Source organism: Condylura cristata, unplaced genomic scaffold, assembly GCF_000260355.1.
Source record: "Condylura cristata isolate star-nosed mole 26May11 unplaced genomic scaffold, ConCri1.0 scaffold00004, whole genome shotgun sequence".
Taxonomy (NCBI): Eukaryota; Metazoa; Chordata; class Mammalia; order Eulipotyphla; family Talpidae; genus Condylura; species Condylura cristata.
In genome coordinates this window covers 46,296,081-46,323,684 of record NW_004567105.1, presented here as the reverse complement: position 1 = coordinate 46,323,684, position 27,604 = coordinate 46,296,081, and the positions used below count along the sequence as shown (strand labels likewise).

Genomic DNA, 27,604 nt, shown 5'->3' with positions numbered 1-27,604 from the left:
ATGCTTTAAAAGGGTAAATGTTATTGCATATAAACCTGAGTTTTTAAAACATGGTCCTCTAAAAACATTAAAGTGGGCCCTTCCTGGTGGCACAGCAGGTTAAAGTACTGCAGTAAGAAGCTAAAGCCACTTCAGCATGAGTTTGATTCCTGCCAGCCCAGGAGGTGATCCACATGGCACGGCAGACCTCTCCTGAGCCTGCTGCTCCCCTCAGCATTGCACTTCATCGATCTGCCTGTTCTGCTCCCTGCTCTGTGTGTGATGAATCACTGCACCTCTGGCCTGTATCCCAGTTCTGTATTCATAAATAAATAAATCTTTAAAACAAAACAAAACAAAAAACATTAAAGCAATGGTTACTATTTGCTATTTTTAATTCAATAAATATTTAGTGTACCTCTTTTTTTTTCAGATTTATTTATGCATACAGAACTTGGGTACAGGCTAGAGGTGCAGGGGCAGTGAGAGGCTTCACCAGAGACAGAGTGGGGAGCAGAACAGGCAGATCAATGAAGTACACTGCTGAGGGGAGCAGCAGGTAGGTCAGGAGAGGTCTGCTGCGCCATGTGGGTCACCTCTGGGGTGGGCAGCAATGGAACTCATGCTGAAGTGGCTTTAGCTTCTTAGTCCTGTGCTTTAACCCACTGCACCACCAGTAACCCACTGCACCACCAGGGAGGGCCCTAGTGTACCTCTTAATCTTTAAGGAGTAGACTAAATTGTATAAGACTACCACTGTGTCCATAAAGAATTGATGTTCCTATTCTATACAAATTAATTTTTTAGTGACATATTAAAGATCAATTGCTCTACACTTAGTAATTGATAGTTTGAAAAAGTAAGTGGCCTATACAAATATGAACATGGGAGTTAGGTAATTGTGTCATGTAGCAATTGTGTCATGTAGCAATTAAACCACACAGCTAGTTGAATTCCAGTCTAGAGCCTTAACTACCAAGTTCCATGGCCTCCTATTTGAAGCCACAACAATGATTAAAGCAAGTAAGGATTCTGTTAGGCAATGGTACTTTGTAAGATGCTCACTTGCTTAACCAAAACACTTTCTTTATTATTTTGTTTTATTTTTCTTTTGTTTCCTTGCTCACAATTAGAACATCAAGGATTCAACTTCAGGTCTGCTAACTTCTGATTTCGACCTTGAAGATCACCGACAGTGTGTTCTGATAAAATGGAGATTAGAAAGGGATGGGGGGAGGAAAACAAGGGGGTTAGTGATCTCCAAATCCTTATTTTAGTTTCCATATGTCAATGCTACACTCAGCAATTTTTAAAAACGTCTACGGCCACAAAAGCTATTCTACAATTGCTGTAGCAATAATCTATAAGTTTTTACAATTTTAATTATATAATTTTAAATTGAGATTTTAAATTTTTTTAAGATTTATTTATTTATTCATATGGAACTGGGGTACAGGCCAGAGATGTGGAGGGTGAGAGGATTCACCAGAGACAGAGAGGGGAGCAGAAGGCAGGTCAGGAGAGGTCTGCCTCGCCATGTGGATCTCCTCCAGGGCAGGCGGGGATCGAACTCATGCAGAAGTGGGTTTAGTTTCTCAGTGCTGTGCTTTAACCTGCTGCACCACCAGGGAGGGTGAGATTTTATAATTTTAAAGCTTTAATATAGTTTATAGGCTGTTTTTAATAAATGATTGATGGTAACTCTAAGTTTAAAATACAAGGTTACATCACTGTTGTCTACCCTAGGCAGCATGAAGAAACATATTAGTTAACCACCACTATGAGCCCCATCTAAATTAGAGTAAAAAGTCAGACAATTAGCCATCACCTTTAGTAATGTTTTGCTTGACTCACATTGTATTAAAACTGTATTGAAATTTAAGAATTGGGATTTAATTTCTAGCATCTACTGGAAAATATCAGAAGATCTGGCAACACATTATGCCTGAATTCTAAAGCTCAGTAGATTTGCCTCTCCCCAGGAGAAAAGCTCTCAGTTCATCACAGTTCCCACCATTCCCCATTCCCTGACATCTGATGAGCATTTCACATTTTTGTAATCTACTAAACAATGGTAGATACATGAATTGATGACACCAATATATGGTATTATCTAAGACATTTTCATGGTAAGATATTTCTAACCAGATGAAGGATATGTATCCAAAAGTACACAACTGAAATTATTTTACCACTCCTTCAATTAGCAGATATTAAAATTAGATATAGCAAAAGAAAAGATACTTACTGAACTACAGCTTGACCTCGAGTTAGACCTTTGAATTTCAAATAATGCTCAATTACCCTGTCCTCACTGTAAAACAAAGAAATTAAAAGTATGAATGCTTTAACTACCTCTATCATTTTTATTTTATATTTTACATAAGTGATTACATAATACATACTAATATATTAATAATTTTAATTCATTAGAAAATAATATTATCAACTTATCAAATAGATATCTTTGCCATACTGATTGGAACATAATAAATGCAAGGTAATGTTATTAAGTGCAAATTTTGAAATATTGTTGAGGAAGGAAAAGTGTTAAAAAAGAGAGACCAGTAAGTGATAAGTACTAAGAAATTTCCCTTTAAAATTTTCAAAAAAAAAAAAATAAAATTTTCAGAAAGATTTAGAAGAATTAAAACTACTTCAAATACATTGTCACTATGTGGGGACACACCCTTCATTATTGCTTTAGGATAAACCTTGGTAACTAAAAAGAGAGAACTAGGCTAAAGCCTGACAACCTTTCTCCCCTTTCAACTACTGTAGACTATTTTCAGACAGGTAGGTCTTTCAGTTATATCACAAGTCAAATAAGTAAGAACAAATATTTTTATCTCTATACAACCAATAATTAATGGTAATCAGTTTTTTTTTTCTTAAGAGATTATGACATAACAATACTTCCTTTAGAAGGTTCCAGTCAAAGCATAATATAGCCCCAATTTGGGGAAAATATTTCAGCTTTCGTATTAAAGCCATCAATAGTGATTGGTTTATAATTAATTTTTCAATGGAAAGGAAAATCATCAGAATTAGCGACTTGAACCAAGTAAAATATATTTAATGGGAATGTAAATAATTCATTAAGAAAAAAGTACTTTTCTGGGAAAAAATGCAGCAAGGAAAATGATTTTTGTGAATTTATTACAACATAAACAAAACAACTCAAACTATATGACTTTTGACAAGAAAGGAAATCTCCAGTCATTCAGGTCATGTCTGGTCATAAGAAAACCTCTGTCCCAGGAACTATGTATTTTGCAACACTTAGATTGCACTCTGAGTTACTGAGGCCATTTCACACAGTGACTGCACATTTATCCCAAGCCCAATGTGCACTATGGATTTGATACACTCAAATAAATGGCACATACCTCCAGTAGCTTTCATAAGATCCTTTTACTGAAAGGATTGAGGTCTACTTAATGGTTACTCTGACACATTTGATGGAAATTTAATATTTTCTTCACTTTAGTTTCCTGCAAAGTGTCCATTTGTCAGTGAAGACTACTGATAATGAGGTCAACTGTCCTCTTAGTTTGACTTACCAATAAGCAAGGGATGGATGCTCCTGTAGGGTTTTGGTTGGAAAGACTGGTAGTGTCTTCAAATCTTTCCTTGCATTTTCATCACTAAACAGAAGAGTAAAACGTAATGTCAGTCGCTGTTTCTTAAAATGTTATCCAAGTTAGTCACCAGATGAAATCTGAAATGCTTAAAGTAATAATATAGAATCATTAAAACTAAAAACACTGAAGTAACAATAGTAAGTACTGAAATAATAGCACATGGGACTCTCAAAATGATGCTGTCAGTACCTAAAGGCTATGAACTTGAACTAGAACTAACCCAATATGACAACTAAGTTTTAGGACCAAGTCAGGATATTTTAGAGTTTCTAAAAGACATACAAATACAATGAACTAAAACAACAGTGTCAAAATTACCATTTTAGAGATATACCTTGTTTCAATTTCTTTCTACCAAATATATATAGGGCTCCTAGTGAATATTTAAGTTCTGATTCTTCACTATTTCTTAGGAAATATTTCCAAAAGTATAATTATTGAGTCAGTGAATATAAATAGTTTTGAGCCTTTGATATACATTGCCAAATTACAATTGCTGTCCAAAAGTTGTAGTAATACAATATATGTTGTCACCAGCAATGTATAAAATCCTGTTTTATCACTATATTAACATTATGAATTTTGTGTATGTATATACTTTAAAGTCACTTGTTAAGTTGCCTTTCTTTAAGTGCTTAAGAAATAATGCTTTCCTATTTTTCATATGTCTCTTAAATCCATTTTCTTTTTTGTTAATTGACTTTTCAAGGTTTTTGTCCATTTGTCTACTAGGTCATAATGATCTCTTATTTTTATTTGTGTGCATTCTTCAGAGAATAAAGCTATTCAGCTATTGCCATATTTCACCAACAGTGTTAAACTGCCATATCCCATTTTCTATATTTTTCTCATAATCTTACAGCCATTTTCATTGTAAATTTTCTGTATTTATTTATTTTGTAACATAATTATAATTGTGCATATTTCACATTCCAATTTTACACAGCATTCTTCAAATTTCATTACGTACTTTCTCTGTGTTTCTGCAGCATTCTTATAATTATCTTTAGTGGCTATAAAATAGTCACCAAGTTAGAATATTCATCATCAAAAAACCATGCATAGTATCACCGCTTTTTTTTTTACAATAGGTATCATTGCCAAAAAATAAATTTGCGTAGATGTTTCTGTTACTCTTCTGTTATTTTCTTGTCACTCTCTCAAATAAAATGCACCAAGTTGACCATCTATGGAATCTTTTGCATAGGAGATGGCTTGAAAACATGTTTCTAAATAAAACCCAAGCTATTCTTCAAATTGCATTATATGAATTAAAACATATCTTGTGTAAGGTCAGCTATTACCTAATTATAAAATGGCAAAATTCTAGTTGTCAAAAGAGAAGGGTGCGGTCTTCATGAAACTTAACCAAAGGGAGAACAGGTCACACCACCCAGTCATAGCTGGTCCTGTACTATATGAGAGAGAATATTCTCTAACTGTCCCAGGTATTTAAGGGATTAGTACTGGAAGAAACAGACATGACTCTTGAAGGTATACTAGAGCCTAGGTTAAATACATGAAAAAACTACTCAAAATCCTGATGAGACTGGTGTTCATCAAACAACACATTCATAATGCTTCTCCTAACCTCTATTCTTATCTTTACCATTAGCTACTCTTTTCTAAGAGTTACCAAGATCTAGGCCTCATGCAACACACTTTTGGGGCATTATTTACTTCAAGTCTCATCACAACTCTTAACCTACATACAGTAGATACCATCATGATTCATACTTTATGATAAAAGCATGAAATTTAGAAAGGCTAAGTCACTTGCTCAATGCCCACAGCTATGATATGGAAGAGTCAGGAGACAAACCCAGTGTGGTTTCAAAGGCCAAGACCAAAACCACTGTTCTGTTATCAGATTCCCAGACAGGCGCCAGGGCAATGTCTTGAGCCAGTGTAAACAATCTCATTTCTGGTAGTGTTCAGGTCTTCTTCACTCCCACCCTAGTTCCAAGGGAAACTACTGAATCAATTAGTTTCAAAAACACATTATGTTTGCATTTTTATATTAGCTTCTCTGGGTTCATCCCATTATGAGTCACGATATTGAAAGGATGAACTCCAAACTGGAGTTGACCCAAAGATGATTTTTTTCCTCAAAGGATTCACTCAATGTTCATAGATCAACTGTTCTAGAACAAATTAGGGAACTGAGTGTGGCCTGCTGACATGTTTGGCTCACACTTTACTGTGGTATATTAGAAATTGTTCACTCATCTTTTGATCAAGTTTGGTGTTTAGTGGTTATTTTTCAGTATCTATAGGATGTTTATTTTCTGATCTCTCATCAAGTTTCCTGACTTTGTCACAGAACAACCAAGTGAGCCCAATGAACAAACTGTATGTTAACTTACTGTCATTCAGTAAGAACAGAGGGTCAGAGTTAAATATCCCTTAACACAGAAACACTATTATTTGCAACTGTCAACATTACATTTCAAAGCCAGGTTTATGGCCCTCCCAAAGGTAAAATATCTGGTTTTTAAAATTAGTACAAGAAATAAAAAAAGTCACTTGATTTCTTTTCTTACATAAGGATAAATCTCTCTATTCATTTGAAATCTGAGAAGTGTGGCTTAAACACGTTGACGAATCTTGGGAAACTGGTTTGAGCTTCCTGAAAATCAAAATACACTACAATCCAATTTATTCATATTAAAGGTCACCTGTCAACTTCCATCTATATTTATTTTTCTTAATTATTTCTTTTATTCTCTGTTCTTCAAATCTCATTTCCTTTTCAAAGAAGTTGACACTGAGTGTTTCAGAGGGTAGGCCCACGTATATGTTTTAAAATGATAGATTAAGGACTCTACTTTTTGTTGTTATGATTACCATCCATAATGTGTGTAGCTATCTTCTGGGTCCATATGAACTATATGCTAAATCTGAGGATTAGGTAATTTTGTGGCAATCAAGGCCTCATCAGACTAGAAGTTTCTGTTTATTTTTACTCATTTAGCAATTATATGTTAAGTGGTCACTGCATGCCTAGCATGTAGAACCAAGTGTCACATGAGGGAGTAGCTTTTAACTTACATAAATGCAGTCAGCCCAAAGAAAGAGGAGAAAGAAAGAGGGAGAGAAAATTTTTTGGTCATTCTGTTCCACGGGTTCATAATTAACAATGCATGAAATGGGAGACGTAAGGCTGCTACCTTCTAAGGTGGTTTAGCAATTCTGTCCAGAAAGTACCATCATCTCAAAACACAGAATTTTCCCTAGCATTTAATATAGGTCTACTAAGCACAAGCAACTTATGTATTTTGTGCCCACATGAAGAAAACATTACATGTTTCAACTGCAGAAAAATACTACCTGTGTTGGATTTACTAGAAGATAAACTTTGGTTTTTGACACATCACCTTCCCCAGAAATTTTCAAGAGTAATTCTAACTACACAAGCATAACATACCCTGGTTTTAAGTCACTATAAGATGCTATTCATCTGGAAATGGTGGCTGAATAAATCAATAAATTATCAAAGGTTAATCAATGAATATTCATGTATTACACTTTATTTTTGGTGGGTACTAATAAACAACAGGAAAGCAACTGAATGTGCATTAATAGGAAAAGGACCTGGGATCACTTTAAGGAGATGTTAAGACTACTTTAAAAGGAATACACTTGAATAGGTGAGTCTAAGAGTTTGGGGAGATTAATAATGTAATCATGGGTATAGGATACATTTGTCAAAACTTATAGAACTCTACCAACATAGAGAACCTTAATTTGGCTATGTCAATAATAATGTATTAATAATGTAATTCATCAGTAGTAACACATATTTTCCACTAATGTAAGATGTTAATAATCATGGGGGGAAAGAGGATGAAGAGGAGAGGGATACCTATGAACTTTCTACACTTTCTGGTCAATGGTTCTAGAAACCTAAAACTTCTCTTAAAAAGAAAAATATACCAAAGAAAGAAAAAAAGAAAAAAAATCTACTTTAGATTAGTGACTCTTAACTACAGCAATTTTGACCCTCAGGGAACATTGAGCAATGTCTTAAGACACTTTTTTTAGTGTTCTTTGGTAGTCAAATTGAAGAAGGGGGTGTACTGATATCTACTGCATACAGGCTAAGACATTTCTTTATACATATCTTACAAAGCACAGGACAGGTCCCAACAACAAAAATTATCCTAACTCCCAAATAGTGTTGTGAAATCCTAACATTGATTCCTATAAAATTGATTTAAAAAAAAAACCCTAAAATTCCTAAGCATATCTTTCAGATTTAAATGAATTTTCTCAAGTCATTGTTGAATGTAAGTATTAGAATTAAAATATACCTTATCACTTCTTAGCCTTTTGGCTAAGAGCACATGTAGAATTAAAATATACCTCAGATGCAAATATCTCACAGGGGCCAAATGAGAGAGGCATCAGAAATTCTTTCTTAGCTGAGAGTAAGTCAAGATAAGCAACAGACATCAGGACAAGGTGGGGAATGGTGAGGATGATGAAGAAGAATACACTCCTCATTTGAAGTATGACACAGGATATAGATTTTACTGTGTGCAACTTTTTTTAGTGTTCTTTGGTAGTCAAATTGAGGAAGGGGGTGTACTGATATCTATTGCATACAGGCTAAGACATTTCTTTATACATATCTTACAAAGCACAGGACAGGTCCCAACAACAAGAGTAATTCTAACTACACAAGCATAACATACCCTGGTTTTAAGTCACTAATTTCTTTTTATATAAAAGTCAGAGGTAAAGCAGCTTGAAGAGTGCAGGGGCTCAGACTCTTCTTGAGTTGCTTTTCATTTTGGGGTGCTGTGATTTTTCACATGGTAGTTTATTGCCAAGTCCCCATGTCAGCCGTTAGGTAGGAGAAAAACAATGAGGAAAGTAAACTTCATTCCATTAGGGATCAAACTTGAAAGCTGCCCAGTTTCCCTAATCCCATTGGCAAGAACAGTAAAATTACAATGAACACTGGGATACGTAGTTTTCACTTTGGCAGCCACATGTCTAGCTAAAAATTCTACTAATATGGAGCAAAGGGAGATTAGCTCCTTAGGAAGAGCAATCGGACTCCACTGCTGGAAGGGAACCACCACTTAAACATAGGTAACTTATCATGCAGGAATGTGGATCCACTATAGCTGCATCATTACATTTTTTTTTATAAATAAGACAAAATCCCAGTCTTACATAAGGTATTTGAGTTTTAAATATTGCCTCAGGACAACTTGTGGGCCTCTACTCAGTGGACCCAGATTACAGACCCCTTCAAATCTGCAGTTGAACTGAGGTCAAGTGCTCCTGCCTCCAGGGACATAGATAGGTTTGTCTCCTAGTTGCTGGACAGGCAGGACAACTCTCTGATTGCAGTTAGAGTGATGGCTGTTGAATTACAGGGCTGCTTTAGGATCTGCAGACAGACTAAGGTCTGTAAATTTGCCTCCAAAGGCACAGATGGGCATATCTTTCTCCAGGCCCTAGGGCCTGCAAACTCATTCCCATACTACATCTGAGAGGGGGAGGGGCAGAGTCATCACCTGCTTCAAAGTCCACAGCCAGGACTGAGATTAATGTGCTTGTCACCAGAGGTGAAAGGTGTGACTTCTACTAGGTCTGGATAGTGCTAGTGGCAGGATCAAGGTTATAGCTGAGCCCACAATGGAACAAGGTCATTTCCGGGTCCATGGTAAAAACCAGAGTCTCTGAGCCTGTGACCAGGGCAGAGGTCTGCCTTCGTAAAACAGTCCTCCCTGTCTTGGGCTTCACCAGGTTTTACAAAAATCTGAAAACTCCCATAAAGGCACTTTTGTCCATGGGTAGCTGCTGAAAAATATTGTCATAGAGGAGATGAGCAGGGGACCTCCTATTCCATCTTGCTTGATATATGATTTTTGCTTAAGAATATTCGCAGGGCTTAAAACCTAATGCAAACCAAAAAGTTTTGAATGTTCCTGAGCTTTCAAGCTGATTAAACAAAATACTGTTTTAGAGCTGATAGCAATTAGAATGTTATCCCAGGAAAAGAAACCATGACATATCTACTACCATAAGCTAAAAGAATTTGAGAAAGTGATAGAAACAGGAAGTCATCTTAGACATTCCCTCATCCTAGGCCCCTGGAAAGGTCACATATCTTCATGGAGAAGCACCCTCCCTACACCTGAGGAAACATTCCTATCTCCAAGGTTGAGGATCACTGAGATGAATAAAAGCAAGTGGGCCTTGCTAAGTTTCTCCACTTCATTACCCTTAGCTCATATCAATTTTGTCTTATATTTTTCTATGATTTTCCACTCTGTGTCAAACCTAACTAAAAGTTTTGAGGTGTTCATTTACTGTGTCACATTAAACTTTCATAAAATAATTTATATGCTACATCAAATGTTTCAATTAAAACCACAAAAATAAAGTCTACCTGCTCATTGGGAAAAGATACTTGTACATCATATATCTGACAAAATATAGAAAGAACTCCCACAATTCAGTAATAGCAAAATGAATAACCTAATCAAAAAATGAGCAGAGATTTGAATAGATACTTCTCCAAAGAAGATAGGCAGATGACAAACAGGCACATGAAAAGATGCCCAGGTTCATTTATTATAAGGAAATACAGATCAAAACCATAATGAGATATCACCTCAGCCCTATGAGAATGTCCTATATCAAAAAACATATGCTGATGAGTGTGTGGAGAAAAATAACTCTTATGCACCAGTGATGGGAACAGAAATTAGTGCAGCCTGCATGGAAATTGATGTAGAGATTCCTTAAAAAACTAAAAATAGGGTCCTCCCCCATGGCACAGCGGGTTAAAGCACAGTATTAAGAAGCTAAAGCCACTTCAGCATGAGTTGATCCCTGCCTGCCCTGGAGGTGGCCCACATGGCGCGGCAGACCTCTCCTGACCCACCCGCTGCTCCCCTCAGCAGTGTGCTTCATCAGTAGGCCTGTTCTGTTCCCTGTACTGTCTCTGGTGAATCCTCTCACTGCCCTTGCACTTCTGGCCTGTACCCTGTTTCTGTATCTATAAATAAATCAATCCTTAAAAAAAAAAAACCCTAAAAATAGAAATACCATCTGACCCAATAATTTCATTCATGGATATTTATCTGTAGAATATGAAAACAGTAATTTGAAAAGATACATGCCCCCCTATGTTCACAAAATATAGAAACACCAAAGTTAAGATAAGATATAGAAACAAGGCCTCCCTCATGGCACAAAGTTTAAAGACACAGCACTATCAAGACATCACCAGCCACTGTGGCTTGAGTTTGAACCCCAGCTGGCCAGGGAGCTAACCCATACAGTGCAGCAGACCTTTCCAGTCTTACCTGCTCCTCCCATCAACAGTGTATTTCTATATATGCCATGGAATACTACTCAGATATTAAACGAAGATGGAACTTGAGGTGATCATATGTTAATCAATATGTTGATCAATATGTTAGAAAGTAAAAGACAACTAGTAGATGTTTTCTCTCATGTGAAATATAAATAAAGCAGTTGAGTTAACAAATTGCATGAAAAATAACTCTTAGGCTCCGTGAAAAATATCGTAGTTACCAGATGGGAGAAAAAGGGGATGAGAAGGAAAAGTCAAGGGGGTTAATCTGATAGTGGGAATGGCACTACAATGGTGGTGGGGTGAAGAGAGGCTTATCGATATAAAGAGATGTGAAGCAGCACCCCTGGTATTAAAGAGCATTGTAACCAATGGTAAATCAATTAAATTTTATTTAAAAAGGTGTGTTTAGCATTTTAAAATGAAGTTAAGGAGACCCTGCAAATATTCATTTTTCCTCCATCAGGTTAAGCTTTTTAATATTGAAGGGCCCTCCCTGGTAGTGCAATGGGTTAAAGCACAGCACTATGAAGCTATCCTCAGCCTCTGCAGCACACGTTTAATCTTCAATCAGGGGATGACCCACATGGCATAGCAGACCTCTCCTGATCCACTCACAGCTCCCCTCAGTAGTATATTTCAGTCAATCTGCCTGTTCTGAATCCTTTCACCCTCCCACATCTCTGGTATGAACCCCAGTTCTGTATGCATAAATAATACAATAAATCTTAAAAAAATTAAAATTGGAAAAGTCAATATAATCTCCAAATGCCACATAAAAAATTTGATGAGGGCAAATATTAAAGTAAATACACATACTGCAAATGATTACATTTCACACAAGTGATAGAATAACAGAAAATCTTTTTTACTTATCAAATTATCATAGGTAGTTAAAATGTAGTAATGTCATAATAGCATGTAAATCTGTAAAAATATCTAGGAGCCCTCCCTTGTGGTGCAACAGATTAAAGCACAGCACTATGAGTCTATCCCCAGCCATTGCTGCACGAGTTCAGTCCCCGGCCAGGGAGGTGACCTGCGTGGTGTAGCAGAACTCTCCTGACCTGCCTACAGCTCCCCTCAGTTGGGTACTTTGTCAGTCTGCCTGCTCTACTGCCCACTCTGTCTCTGGTGAATCCTCTCACCACCTGCACCTCTGGCCTGTACCCCAGTACTGTATGCATAAATAAGTACATCTTTTTAAAAAAATCTAGAAAACATATAAAAAATATTTTCACACTTTAACTCAGTAATTCCATTTTTATATTCACCTGCAGGCCCTAATTAGAGGAATACATGGAAAAGAGTTAATGAGATTATATTTCATTCATTCTTGATAGTAAAAATTGGAAATAAAATGGGCAAAAGATTACCCAGAATAGTATTAAATGTGTATTAAAATAAAAATTGTAATAAGTGATGGTAGAAAAGTATATCAGACCATGCACAGTGGGCTTAAAATTTTACTTAACATATTTCATATGCCATATGAAAGAAGTTGAGAAGTAAATGTACAAACTTGATAATAAGTCAAAAAAATCCCTGAAAATAAAACCCACAACAAAATTAAAACATTGTGCAATCCATACAAACCATACTGGTAAACTATCACCACTGGCTTGTAGTATGTTGTTTAAATGCTTAGCAAAAAATGGATAGGTAACTGCCTGCTTAGCTCATTGTGGTTCTTCATTTCAGATAATGTATTCATAGTGCAAACTGACAGGATTTTGTTTCACATGAATACATGAGAAACAAATAATTTTGACAATTGTGGAAGCTGAAATACCCCAAGAGGTTATTATATTCACAGGAAAGTCTTATTTGCTTCCAAATTTGGTCATTTGTGCTATTGCAAGACATCCTTTTCTTGTGAATACATAATATCCTTTCACTACAAAAAACTATTTGGCTCAGGAAATTTCTAACAAGCCACTACCAATATGGAGGTATTTTGAGATATGGACTTAATAATGTACAAAAGGAGTCAAGAGATGATTGAGACAGACAAACTGGTAACAGGGCAGGTCTTTCAAGAAGCAGTACACAAAAGATGAATTCCTAAAACAGACAAACAAAAACATTTAGCTTCAAAAGAATGTGAGGAAATGAAAATCAAATCTGTGATGAATCGTCACAGTAGCACCAGACTGCCAAATCAGAACTCTGAAAATAACGAATTTACATAAAGAAGTAGGGCAATAGGGGACTCCCTGTCATCGCTAGTGTGAGTGTCAACAGGCATGATCATTCTGGAAATTCTATGAACCAGCATCTTTCCTGAGGTAGAGCCCTAGAAAAATTTATACCACTGAATAAAGTTCACAGACATGTTATTTATAATAAGACAAATAAAATAAACCATTCAAGAGCCTATAACAGTAGAAATGATAATATGGTATTATTTTTTATGAATATTATGTGCGAAATATCATATAGCAAAGAAAATAAAACAATTATATTATGGATGCATTTTATGTATCGATGAATTTCATAAATACTGAGCAGCGGCATATACCCCAAATAATGTGTATGTCATAAAACCATGCAAATAAAGTTTCAAAACAAGCAAAGGAAACTAGTGAGAATCACTTATAGGTGATAAAAGTATAAGAAAAAAGTATAAAGTATCATGGAATCAGAGTACCTCACTGGATGTGTGGTTTTGTGGTCCTAACGTGTTCTTTATACCACACATACGCACTTTATGCATTTTTTGATCGGATATGAGTCATATCAAAGCAGAATGAAACACAGCTTGTGGGTAGACATGGGGGTACTGAAGAGCAAACCTGTTGGTATGTAGAGGGGAAGAGCTACCAAACCATAAAACTTACTAACCAAAAAGGTGAAACCACCAAGGAGTTAGAAACACCAGACCATGATTTTCAAGTTAATCTTGATCATTTTCAGAGTTTAAGACTAAGTAGGACTTCACATTTGAGTGGAAGGACAGTGGCTGAGTTCTTGTTCCTCCTCTGAAGAAGTCAGGCTAGGAATGCTCTTGGGAGCCTCAGGCCTGTGGATTTACCATAATGAGCTTGTAGGGGCAGCCAAGTTCGACTTCAGCACAGAAAACCTCTCCCTGGCAGGAAGCTTGATTTTTATGAGTCAGAACCTATCTCTGAGTTCAGAGGAGCCATCCTCTCCTTCCACCCCCCTCCCCCCAAGCTATCTGGATTGAGCAGGCCTGGATTGAGATGTCTCTGCCTTTCACCGATAGTAAATGCACCCCCATCTTGACATTTCTGAAGGTGATAGAAGTGTTATTTTAAAGGTGCAATTGACCAGAACTGCCAAAAGGGGTTGGCTTCTCCAAGTCCTAGCCAGAGAGAATACCCATAAATCTACAAGATTTGCTACTTTTTAATGACCAAACCAGAAACTGCTTTTCTTCATAACTTCAGGAATTCTGATGTCACAGAGAAGAACAAGCTTGTGTTTTAACTAATTATCTAGGCATATACTTTAGGTATTCCAGATTCCTATTTTGACAGCTTTCTAGAAGGAAGCAAGTCCATAAACTATTATTCAGTCTCTGCAACTATTTTTCAAGTCAAGCCCCCTTGCATGGGCTGTTGTTTTTCTTTACTGACCTCAAAACCTTATAGGAATGTGCCAACCTCATTCTTTTTTTTGAGAAAGCCATATGGTTATCAAAACTGAGGCCACCCTTTGTGTATGCTGAAGCACTTGTACGGAACAGACACCCCCAGCAAATGCCTGCACCTGTTTATGTCTACTTGAAACTCATTTTTAAGGACAATCAGCCACCTGCCATTCTGAGTCTGGCCTGCAAGGCAGTGCAGACAATTAGCAAACTAGCACATCCAGAGCAAAGGAGTCACAGTTCTTGAAGCTGTTTATGGATGGTGTGGGGCCATCCCTCAGTTTCTCTAACAGTTTTTTAAAAAGCCTAAGTCCCAAGCTTCAAAGCTGTCCATACATAAAGCCCAAAGCCCATATGCCTAAAAAGCACATCTTAAATATGCCCCAGTGAAAATATATGCAGAATTTCACAACACAGAGAAACAAACAGATATTTAAAAAGTAACTTGGGACTGGTGTCCTCTTCTTAGCCAGGCATAAGCATGTATCAACAATCTGTATTTCATGAAGAAGCACATGATTGCAAAATAAACCTATAGTTAATACCTCAACTCTCAAGATACAGCCTATCATGTAGCCTAAATGCCATCAGAAATTAAATAGAAGGCAGTGAAAAGGAACCACCTAGAATTGCCACAGCTGGGGGCTCTGTTTAATATTGTGTTCCATGCAAATCAAAGATTTAGTGTTACTAGGAATTGTGCTAATTAGAAACATTTGCCAGTTGTCTGGCATAGCTCTGGACAGACTGCTGGCAGGCCACTTGTCCACTTGAAACCTGTAGTGAACCATCCAAGTTTTATATTAGCTGAGGGAATAGGACATGGAAATGATCAGAATCCTTAGAAAGAGTATATTGAAAGCCTTTAAATGGTTTAATAGGTGTCAATTTCGCTATTAGAGGAATTGAGCTGCGTCCAGTTTAAGTATTGCGTAAATATCATTATTAAAAGGGCCATGGTAACTGTGTACAAACATTAATTTCTTCCTAGTCTATGGCATTGATCAATATCTCAATGATGAGCAGTTTCAGGCATGTTAACAGTTTACTTAGTTTTTCACTGGTCAGATGGCCTTCCAATGACCTTTAAAAAATTCATGCTGCTTTCAGTTATCTGGGAACTCAGCTTTCAATGATGAATCTAGTCTATTATTTCTTTACTTAATAATAAGGGAGTTGTGGCAGTAAATCTCTCTGTTCTACTTCAGAGTAAAGGGATATTAAAGGTGACAAGTCCAAAGAAAGTGTGTACTTACTACTGTCCATGAAACAGCAGCAGCAGCATTATCTGAGAACCTGCTAGAATGTAAATGCTCAAACTCAACCTCGAACCAACAGAATCAGAAGCATAAAAACATGTCCCAGCAATCTGCTTAACAAATGACTTGAGAACTACTGCAGTTGGAAGCTAAAATGTATGTTTCATAAAATGTAAGATTTTCAAGACAGAACGATCACAATTTAACACAGGAAAGGTCAAGGAATCCGAGGATGGCTGAGGACATTCACTTTAAAAGGCTCTGGACTCAGCATGGAGGCAAAGTGAGCTTTGCCATGAATGACTCCTGAAGAAATCCTTTAAACAACAGCTCTTGCTGGCATTACAAGAAAGTAGGGACTGGGCTAAACCCTCTCTCTATAGGTGTTATTATGCTATTACCATCAGCATCTCCATTTCACAGATAAGAAAACTGAATTTTAAGAGAATTTAAGTAATTTAAACTCAGACAGCAAGAATGGAATAGATGTAACTCCAAACCTGTGCTTTAGACACTTTGCCTTACTCCTTCAGGATTTCACAAAGAGGGGACAGAAAATGGGGAAGGAATAGAAAGGAAAAAAAGTGAATATTTTATAAACTTAATTTGGGGCTTCAGAATTTATAAAAATGGTGGCCACTGATTAATTTTAGTAAAATGCTTGTTTCTTGGATGTGGCCATGTTGCCTTTTAATCTAGGTGAGTCCCAAACTGGATTAAACCTGATTAAGAAGTATTAACACAGATAATAAACCTAAATAGGTGTTATTCATTGTTAAATGAACAAAATCAAAATGACCAGTGTGTCAGCCTACAGCTTCCCAGTAGCAAAGATACCAAATTTAGTTAAAGAATAATATTTATTTCCCTGTATTTTTATTGTATTTAGTTTTACTAAAGTAACATTGGGTTAGCATACTGTATATGATTTGTACTTCTTCAGATGGATGTTACCATATTACATTCATCATCAGAACACCATAATTCTTTAGCATAGCTCATTGGGCCCTTCCTCTCTTTGCTCCAAGATCTCACCCTCCACTTCTGGGAGCTTCATTTTTACAGTCAGGTCTCTAGTATTTGTTTTGGTTTAGTTCTGCCTGTTCCTTGGTTTTGTTTCTTTATATTCTACCTCAGATGCAAGGGAAACCAGCTGGAATTTGCTTTCTTCATTTTGCTTAGCATAATCCCCTCCAGGTTCACTTATGTTAAATTTTGTTTTGAAGGAGCTACAAAATCAGACCTCAGTCATTTTTAGCAGAAAGTTTTAAAACAAGGAGTCTAAAATGGACTGGATGAGAAATCTAACATCCCAATAAAAGTTGTTGTAATACACAAAGTAATCCTGATGCCCATTTTTACACTGACTTAAAATCTTCATAGCAAAATCTTTACTCTGGATGAGTTATCATGGTAATAAGGCCAGCAATGAGGAGAAAGTAGGAAACCTATTGTCATTATCACTTATATTCAGTTGTGGACAAATATAGAACTAGGGCTCAAATCCACTCAATGTCTAATCCCACCCATTTACAACGACTATTACAAACAACTAACTTAGAAAAAGTTCTGTGATAATTTCATAAAGGCTAAAATGAAGTATCCCCACTTCCTACCCACTTCAGACAAAACAGGCTGAATTTTGGGCCTCCCTGGGGTCAAGTCTCAGCCTTATGAAGTTAAGGTAGCCACTTCAGCAAGACTTTGATCCGCTGCCAGGGAACTGACCCACATGGTACGGCAGACCTCTTCTGACCCACCCGCTACTCCCCTCAGCAGTGTATTTCAGTCAATCCACCTCTTCTGTTCTCCTCTGTCTCTGGTAAATCTTCTCATCTTCTTCCTGCCAAACCTCTGGCTTGTACTCCTGTACTTGTAAGCCTAAGTAAATAAATCTTACAGAAAGAAAAATTGGCTGAATTTACCTGGTCCAACTTGAGTTCTCAGATAGCGAAACAGGCCCTCCCATCTTGGAAGACTTACCAAAGTCCCTGGTGAGGTGGCACCAGATCTAGAGGATCAGAGGCTGATTCAGAGGAGGGGGAGAAGAGGAAGGGAACTGGAAAGTTGTGGTGGAGAGGAGCTGGGGTGGGGTGGGGCTGGGAGAAGCATCTGACAGGGCCAGAACTCCTCTTTTCCCCTCCCGCAGGTCACAGGTCATTCCAATCTTGGAATGTCTTCCCCACCCATATTAAACATTTCTTATCACACCTCAACCAAAATTTGGTTGAAGCCATTTACAGAGTGGAAAGTGAGAGCTTATTCTTTTGGTCTCCACTGAGGTAAGGGATGTCCTCTAGTAGAAAGTTGGTGTTTGGGAGTGGGGGTGGGGGGGTGAAGGGGGGGGTGTCCAGCCTTTTGTTTTGACAAAAAGAAGCTCCTGGGATTCTGGTAGGAGCAGCCATTTCTAGGCTTCTCTTGTACCTGGCTCCATCACTCTTAGTTTATCGTTCACAGGATAAAATAAATTCTTGTGGCCTTAAGGGCAGCCAACTGGGCATGCGCTGTGTGGCAACCAGGCGCTCAGCATTTAGTTGTTGGGAACTCATTTAATATTCAAAGTCTCTCAAGTCATAGAGTGGATGTCTAACTTACAGATAAGAAAATCAAGGTTCAGGGGAGACACCTAACTGCCCATGGTCCCACCAGAACTATTGCAAGGACATCCAGGATTCAACTGCAAAGTATAGAATGTACTTAGCAACAAGTCATGAGAGCAACTAGCCAGCCAACCGGAGACCTGCGATCTGCAGCCACCAGGTTCAGATTTGGATCTGGATTTAGTCCTCAGTCTGTAGGTTCATAGAAGTTTCATTGTCTTAGATAAACTATTGTGCTCCTCAGATTTTCTCATTACAAAAATTGGGTCAGTGACCTGTCTTTCAGGCTTCTGGGGAAGATTACAGTGGACTGCTATGAAGGCACCTTCCTAAATAAATGTGTTTCTTCCTTTTTTTTTTATTGCATAGCACATGAAAACAAAGGGTTTTACCAAATGTTTTCTTCTCATCACTCTCATTAGGCTGGGGAGGATTATTCCTACTGAGAAGAATTCTAGAAGAATTCTCAGTGGGTGATTTAGGTTGGAGTTATCAAATTAAATATTTAGGTACTTACACCAAAACAAACAAACAAACATCTACTGCTAATCTGAAATTCAAATTTAAGTCCTTGTCCTATAATTTTAAATCTGTATTTGTTAAATCTGGAAACCCTATGGGTTGGTAATTAACCACATGGGGAAAAGAACTTTGGAAGTAACTTGCCAAGTCCCAAACTGTAAATAGTTTTAAGATTGGTTCAATGGAATCCACAGTAACCCATGTAAATTCAGTCTTAAAAACTAGTCTATGACATTGGGAGGGCCCTATGTGAGCACTCTATTGAAAAGGCAAGCTACAAAACTTCTTGTGTTCTGAGAAACACAGTGTCCTCTAAACTACAATTTCTTTACCATTAAATTTGTGTGTGTGGCCTTAGCTGTAACAGAAGACCAATTCCTCTGTCCATCTGCAGACTTGATGGGGATTAAGTGGCAAACTATTTTTTTAAGTCTAAAGAATTTCCAATAAAAATGAAAATGTGGGCCCTCCCTGGTGGGGCAACAGATTAAAGCACAGCAATATGAAGCTGTCTGCAGTCACTGAAGCATGAGTTTGATCCCCAGACAGAGAGGTGACCAACATGGCGCAGCAGGCCTCTCCTGTCTTGCCTGCTGCTCCCCTTGGCAGTGTACAATCTGCCTGTTCTGCTCTCTGCTCTGTCTTTGGTGAACATTTTCATCACCCCTGCACCTCTGGCCTGCACCCCAGTTCTGTGTGCATAAGTGAATAAATCTTAAAAAAAAAAATGATAATATGCTGAGAGATTTTTTTAAATGTTAGCCTGCTTGCTGAGGATATCAATCAGGTCTACTTTGAACCTTTAACTCTCAGAAGAAATCCAATCCATAAGAATGATTCAGGCTGAAAGCAGGTTAACAGGAAAATCTGTAACTTTTAAAAAGAAAATATTTTACCAAGTCATAGAGACAGAAAAGTGGAATGGTTGTTGCTAGAGGCTGGTGGAATGGGTATTGCTTTGTAGTTAGAGTTTTAGTTTTATAAAATGGAGCACTCTGGAGACTGGATGCATAACAATGTGAATGTACTTAATATGCATTTAAATGGCTAAGATGGTCAACTTTATGTTATGTACATTTTATCACAATTAGAAAATTATCTCTCATACAACAGAGTTAGAAAAAAGGGTGCGTAAGAAAATCAATCAGTACAGCATTTTCTTACAAAAGAATGAATTTTTTTAAAAATCTGTTCTCTTGGGAAATTCCCTGTTATACAAATAAAGATTATTTACAGTCAACACTATGCCCCAAAGTTTTATCCCTTCTTCCTATAGGTATATCTTAGTGTGTCCTTCCTAATCACACAAAAACTGGATTAACCACGTTAACCTTTGAACCAAATCAAAAGACACTGAAATGTGTATTGGAAAGAAGGGTAGATGCTAGGCCTCATAATCCATTCCTTATCTGCCATGGCACCGGGATGGTTTGCTCCTTGAGGAATGGAAGTTCACACTATGAACTTTCTATTCAGGCTGAATCCCAAACATGTTAATGTCATAACCAGCTGCTATCTAAAAAGCCCAAATGGCTGTTTCCTTTTAGTGCTATGTAGCAATGAGACGGATGATGGTCAGATTTATTGCTGAAGAAGGGAACAGAGAACCCAAACAGATGAACTGAGTTATTTCCTACATGGAATTGACCTTCCCTGTGGAATTAGGTGCTGTTTAAGGGCATATAAGGTAAAGTTTAGAGTTTTTGTATACTGATTTCAAGTAGGTAGGTAATGAAATGCAAAATATATTAAAATGTAAAATACTTAAGCTGTGAAATGCAAATCCCTTAATTCCTAGCCTGATTCTGCCATTAATTGGTGGATCAAGATCTTTTCTGTCAAGTGGAGATGAAACCCTTTTCCTCACAAGGTTATTTATTTACTTGTTTGTTTATTTATGCTTACAGAACTAGGGTACAAGCCAGAGGTGTGTGTGTTTGGGGGGGGGAGGTGAGAGGAGTCACGAGAGACAGAATAGGGTACAGAACAGGCAGATATACTGAAATACACTGTTGAGGGGAGCCATGGGTGGGTCAGGAGAGGTCTGCCATGCCATGTGGGTCAGCTCCCTGGCAGGGGATCGAACGCATGCTGCAGCGGCTTTGGAGAGCTTCATAATGCAGTGCTTTAACCCATCACGCCACCAGAGAGAGCCCTCAAGGGTTATTTAAAGTCTAACTGTGATAATAGTCTGGTAATAGGCTTTGTGAACTACTAAAGCAGCTTCTCCTATTCTAACATAAGCAACTTGTTTCTTTGCTAAAAGTTAAGGAGCAATATAAGCTTAACAGTTTGGAATTTTAAATGTTCAGCACTGAACTAAGCATGTGACGTCGATGACTTTAAACCACCTAACAATCCTTTTCACAAGTAAGATGACCATTCCAGTTTCACAGATTGAAAAACTGAGAATTAAAGAGGTGATGAGACACAGTTCCTCGAGGCTGAACTGAGAGGAGAACCCACATGGCTCCAGGATCTAAGTACAGAAGACATTAGTTGGTTAAGATAAGCTGTGCTGATTCATCTGACAAGAGCTCCCCAGTGTCTACCTGCATGCATTATCAGCCCAGTCGAGCTGATCCCTTTAGCATCTTTGGTGAACTTCTCAGGAATGACCAAGTAGAAAGGGAGAGGAGAAATGAAAAAGATGAGTATTCAGCTCCAAGTTCCACTGTATATCAAACAGATGTGAGACCTTGATCTCCAGGTCTCAGTCACCCATTTGCAGAATGAGGATCTCAAGACTACAACTTGAGGATAAAATGGTACAAAATGTATAAGAATACCTGGCAGCTGGTAGGTAATGGTAAAAGCATAATGAAGGCTAGATACCTGTCATCATATGGCCTGGGATCAATTCTAGCCCTGCGTTTTACAGCAGTGTGACTTTGTCCACTTACTCAACTTCTCTGGATCTCAATGTCCTCATCTGTAAAATGAGGATAATACTACAATACTCCCCAGTTCATAAAATTGATACTAGGATTGTGGGCCTGAATATTTAGGAAGCATTTAGAATTACAGGTGCCAGGCACTGTCCTAAACTCTTCTCATGCATTTTTTCTTTCCATTCTTACAACAGCTCTACGAAGTACGGTTATTGTTACTCCCAGTTCTGCAAGACTGGCAAACATGCATATTGGAGTCAGAAAGTGCAGAGAGGTTCCCAGTCATACATGCAAAAAACTGGCTTATAGAATTCTCTGTGGTCCTCCATTTTCAGTGGAGGACTTACTTAGATACTCTAAGAAAATCCCTTATGATAACCCCCTCAACATCCAGTCTTCTCAATGCCTGTTTTTTTAGTCAGGGCCAGATTCACATTTGCTAGGCTTAATGAAAAAAGAAACCATGGAGCCCCTTGTCAAAACATCGGTAAGAATTTCAAAACCGTGGGCCCTCCCTGGTGGCGCAATGGGTCAGGATGCAGCACTGCAAGCTGGTCACAACCGCTTCAGTGCGAGTTCATACCCCGCCCCAGAGGTGATCCACATGGTGCAGCAGACCTCTCTTGACCCACCTGCTGCTCCCCTCAAATAAATCTTTAAAAACAAAAATCACTTAAAAAAAAAAAGAGAGAATTTCAGCCCTCCCTCGTGGCGCAGCGGGTTAATGCACTGCAAAAGAAGCTTAAGCCACTTCCGCATGAGTTTGATCACCGCCTGCCCCGGAGGTGACCACATGGCGTGGCAGACCTCTCCTGACCCGCCCACTGCTCCCCTCAGCAGTGTACTTCGTTGATCTGCCTGTTCTGCTCCTCACTCTGTCTCTGGTGAATCCTCTCACCTCCCCTGCACTTCTGGCCTGTACCCCAGCTCTGTATGAATAAATAAATAAATCTTAAAAAAAAAAGAATTTCAAAACTGTGGGCCCTCCCTGGTGGAACAGTGGGTTAAAGAGCAGCACCAAAGGCTCAGTGCAGCCACTTCACCAGGAGTTTGGTCCCCTGCTGGGGAGGTGACCCATATGGCACAGCAGACCTCTCCTGACTCGCCCGCTGCTCCCCTCAGCGAAGTACTCTGTCCATCTACCTGTTCTGCTCCCATTCTGTCTCTGGTGAAGCCTCTCACTGCCCCTGCACCTCTAGCTTGTACCCCAGTTCTTTTTGCACAAATAAATAAAATATTTGAAAAAAAAAAAAAGAATTTAAAAACAGTGACAGAAGAGCACCAAGCCAGAGGCTTTTCCAAGCTAGAGGCTTGCTGAGAGAATGGTCACACACCCATGAAATCGGCCTGGCCTAAAGCTTTTCCCCAGTAGGTTTCCACTGTCTTAATTGCTGCCTTTCTGCCTGCCCAGCCTCATGCGCCTATGCCCAGAACTGAATGAGCCTGTTCACAAAGGCCCTCAGTCACTGGGCAGGCCTGGGCGCCAACAGGTTCTGGATGAGCCTCCCACGTGCTGTGGGAAATCAGTGTCTGGCTGCTCTATGGTGGCAGGAAAAGGCTTTCAGCCTTGGTGTGGGAAATTTCCATTAGGTAAAGTAGGTAGTACACCACATCTTACATACACTTTGGAAGAGTGTGCAGGGCAGGAGAAGCTGTAAGATACTGTTTTAAGCTCTGAGTTTCTTAAAAATGTAACTCAAAAAACTGACAAAAGCACTGTTTGCATAGTTAAAAAGTGAAAACATATTAATATGCAAAGAAGGAAAATTGTAAACATTCTTATCCCTACCATCCTGATATAACTGCTAATCGTGACAGTGACAATCGTTTCTTTTTCTGTCCCTGCTGTGAACCTGGCAGTGTTTAAAGCACTAGGCTGGGAGACATTTTGTGTTGATACCCACGTGAGGGGTCTATCAGGTGAGAACTGCCATTAATCCCTCTTCACAGGAAACTGAGGCTTAGTAATTCTCAGTAATTTAGTCAAATCTATTCCCCAGTGAGGAGGAATCTAGAACTAAACTCGGCTTGACTAACTTCAGAATTCACTCTACTACAGTCTCCATGGGGTGGAAATCTGTGGAGACAGTAAGCAGTAGAATTAATAGTGATTTTTATTTTTATCTCATTCTTTTGGATGTGATACTCTTGTGAATATTTTATAATGAACATAATGTTGGTATAGCTCTTATCTGTGTAGTTGTCTAAACAAAAAATACATATAAAAATAGTACATATATACATATGTAAAGGTACATATGTAAATGGGAATAAATGTATGAAGGACAGCAAAAATATTAGAGATCTTTATACTGTAAACTGTAACTTACAGCAGATTAGTTGTTTGAATATATCTTTTTTTTTACAAAAACGGGTAACATCTATTGTTTTGCTATTTTCCACATTTTATATTGCAATCATCTTTCATATCAATATACATTCACCTGCAATATTTTTTATGTAAATACTGGATTCCTTAAGTAGAATTTTGATAGGGAAGTTCTGATAATTTAGCACTAAGATCTGATGATCATTCTTTACTCCTTGGCCCCTACTCCAATGGATGGTAGAATATAATTAAGTACCTGGAATATTCTTTGAACAAGCATCTCTCCCTAAAAGAATCAAAATCAGGTATCAAAAGAGATATTTGTATATCCATAGCTACATTATTTATACTAACCCCAAAGTGGAAGTAACCCAAGAATTCATTGATGAATGATTGTATGAAACAATGAAGCACACCTATACAATAGACTATCATTCTGCTTTAAAAGTGAAAGAAATTCTGACATTTGGTACAACATGAATGAACTTTGAGGACATTATTTTAAGTGAACTAACAGTCACAACAAGCCTCCTATTTGCCATTCAAAATAGGCAAATTTATAAGACAGAAGTAGAATGAAGGTTGCCAGGGACAGGAGGAATGGGGGACATGTTATTGTTTAATGGATACTGAGTTTCTGTTCTGCAAGATAAAAAGTTTTAATGATGGATAGTGATGATGATTATATGACAAATGAAATTACTTGATACCACTGAATGGTATACTTAAAGATGGCTATGGTTGTAAAAATTATGACAACAGGGATAACAAAATATACAAAAATGCATCCTTCAAAAAACAGACAGGACTCATGTAGATAAAGTATTAAGTACTAACTCTCCATTGTGGGCCAGACTCCCTGCAAGGTACTTTTTCTCATTTGATCCTCTAAACAAATCTCTTATAGATAAGAATCCTCATGCCAGATGGCTTGAATCTGGGTTCAAGGGGAGGGCTCGGTTCAGACTCCCACCTGCTATTCTGAATCCAGAGCCCAAACACCTGGATCCAGGTCTTTCCTGAGTTTCCTATAAAGGATGGAAAATGACTGTGACTCAGCAATAACAAAGGAAAATCCTACCTGCCTCCATCCTTGCATTAAATACTACAGGTATTTAATCTATAAGAACGAATGGGGTTGGACAATGAGATAATGGCAAGGTATTCCAAGGGCATTGCTGATCAGAGTGCTCATTTCCTGCCTTCTCACTCTTGCACTATCTCAAGTGACTAACATTAGACTCAGGCTCCTCTGCTGATAATTCCACTTCTCATGGTGGAGTCCTGCCTAATAAACCCTCACTGCCTTCTGTCAGAGACAGCAAGGCCTCATCCAGACCTACTTACTCAATTTAAGTGAAAACCTGAGCTGGTCAGGGAGCCCTGAGGGAGGACTGTAGTTTTGGCTTTGCCAACTTGAACTGTCATGGATATATCACTACTTGGCTCATCAGCCAAGGTTCAAATGTATGATACTCGGCTGCCCTAACAATCTATGCATAAAGCAGATGGAAAAGTGCCCACAGTATGGATGGGTGATTTTTTTCCAAATTCAGGTTTCTTCAGAAAAAACAGGTTCAGAAGCTGATGAATGTTTACCCTGCTTAAGAGTTATTGGAATTAAAATCAAGGGCAGTTATGAACCTGGCAGGCAGTACCAAGAACAGGTGTCTACAAACTGCTTATCTGTTAAAGACATTTCAAAAAATAAATACATCCACACTTTACAAGGTGAAGTTCATAAAACACTGCTTCAGCAAGATGGTCACACTTTAGGGACAAATAAGTGTGGGAAATACTGCTTATGTGTTTTCTGGCAGATGTGCCATTACATGAACAGATTGGAAATGTATCAAAGAAAGCTTGAAGTTAGTCTAATTTTTAACCAGTATTTCCCATACTTATTAGTCCACGGTTCCCTGTTTGCTGTTGACTTTTTTGTTTATTTAACATTACAACTCAACATTTGGCCAAACCATGAGGAAATGTTGAGCCATATGATATAAATATAATGCTATACAAAGTTTCTTAATCTCACGTGACATTTGAGGATATTATAGTAAACTAGTAGTGTGGAGATGATGACTAACAAGTTACTGTCTATAAAACAGTTTAACACTTAGAAGTATTTACAAACCATTAAAAATAAATTATTAATATATTGAACTGGTTTACAAAAGAACTTGCTTGTATTTTTAAGTCAAACCTTTTAATTGGGTTTGCATTTCATTTCACATGGAGAGAGAAAAGCTGCTTCTCAGCAGTTTTTCTTTTGCTTTTTTTTTTTTAGTTTTATTTATTTATGCATACAGAACTGGGGTACAGCCCAGAGGCACAGGGGTGGTGAGAGGATTCACCAGAGACATAGTGGGGAGCAGGACAGGTAGATCAACAAAGTACACTGCTGAGGGGACCAGTGTGTGGGTCAGGAGAGGTCTGCTGTGCCATGTGAGTCACCTCCGGGGTGGGGGATCGAGCTTGCACTGAAGTGGCTGTAGCCAGCTTGCAGTGCTGTGTCCTAACCCGTTGCACCACCAGGGAGGGCCCTCAACAGTTTTTCTTTTAAAGATTTATGTATGCATACAAGAGCTGAGGTATGGGCCAAAGGTGTGTGTTGGGGAGGAACAAGAGATGATTCACCAGAGACAGAGTGGGGAGCAGAACAGGAACACCTATTGAGATACACTGCTGAGGGGAGCAGTAGAGACTAACAGAGAGGTCTGCTGGGCCATGTGGGTGGGCTCCCTGGCCAGGGATGGAACTCTTGCTGCAGTGGCTGCAGATTGCTTCACAGTGCTGAGACTTAACCCCTTGCATCACCTGGGAGGCACTCAATGGTTCTTTTTTAAAAGAAGTATTTTGCTGCATTTGAAGCCCAGCCAGAAATTAGACAGCCATCTTTATTCTGTCAGCAAGGAAGGGTAATGACTGTTTCAAATTGGTGTTGGAATTAAAAACAACAACAACCCTCTTGACAGTGGTAAAGAGCATGAGGCTTGAAGTCCCAATTATCCCACTTTCTAGCTATGCAAAGCTATCCACTTACTCAGTTTCCCTATCTGTAAAATAGGTATAGGTGTAAAGGCCATTTTAATAATGGTAACAATAGCAATGCCACATAATATTTATCAAACCAAACCAAACCTGACTTTCAGAGTGGCTAGATAACTTACCTGCAACTACACAGCAAGAGGCTAGGCTTGAATTTGAATCCAAACAATAAAATTTCAGAGCTCTCTTCTTCACCACTAAGTGCTCAATAGATTCAGGTGAGTAGCCCAGAGGAAATGCTATTTTTATTAATGTAACTGATTTTAAAGGCCCTGGAGACAGAATTATATTTTAGAGCCTTTAGGGCTGGAGAGGTGTAAGAACTAGGGGGAGTTCTTTAAAGTCTTTGATGTTTTCTCTCCCTTCATTAGCTC

The 27,604-nt window shown here is 38.3% G+C and overlaps 1 protein-coding gene across 3 annotated transcripts in view; it reads right to left on the bottom strand.

Annotated features, from left to right (window-relative positions):
- FRMD4B (FERM domain containing 4B) overlaps positions 1 to 27,604 on the bottom strand; it is a 305,516-nt gene that overhangs the window by 39,102 nt on the left and 238,810 nt on the right. For all 3 annotated transcript variants that reach the window (XM_012720470.1, XM_012720471.1, XM_004675986.2), the window contains 2 exons: positions 3,543 to 3,626; positions 2,228 to 2,293 (listed from right to left, as the gene is read on the bottom strand). In XM_012720470.1, the coding sequence (XP_012575924.1) occupies positions 2,228 to 2,293; positions 3,543 to 3,626 (150 nt within the window). The remainder of the gene's footprint in view (positions 1 to 2,227; positions 2,294 to 3,542; positions 3,627 to 27,604) is intronic.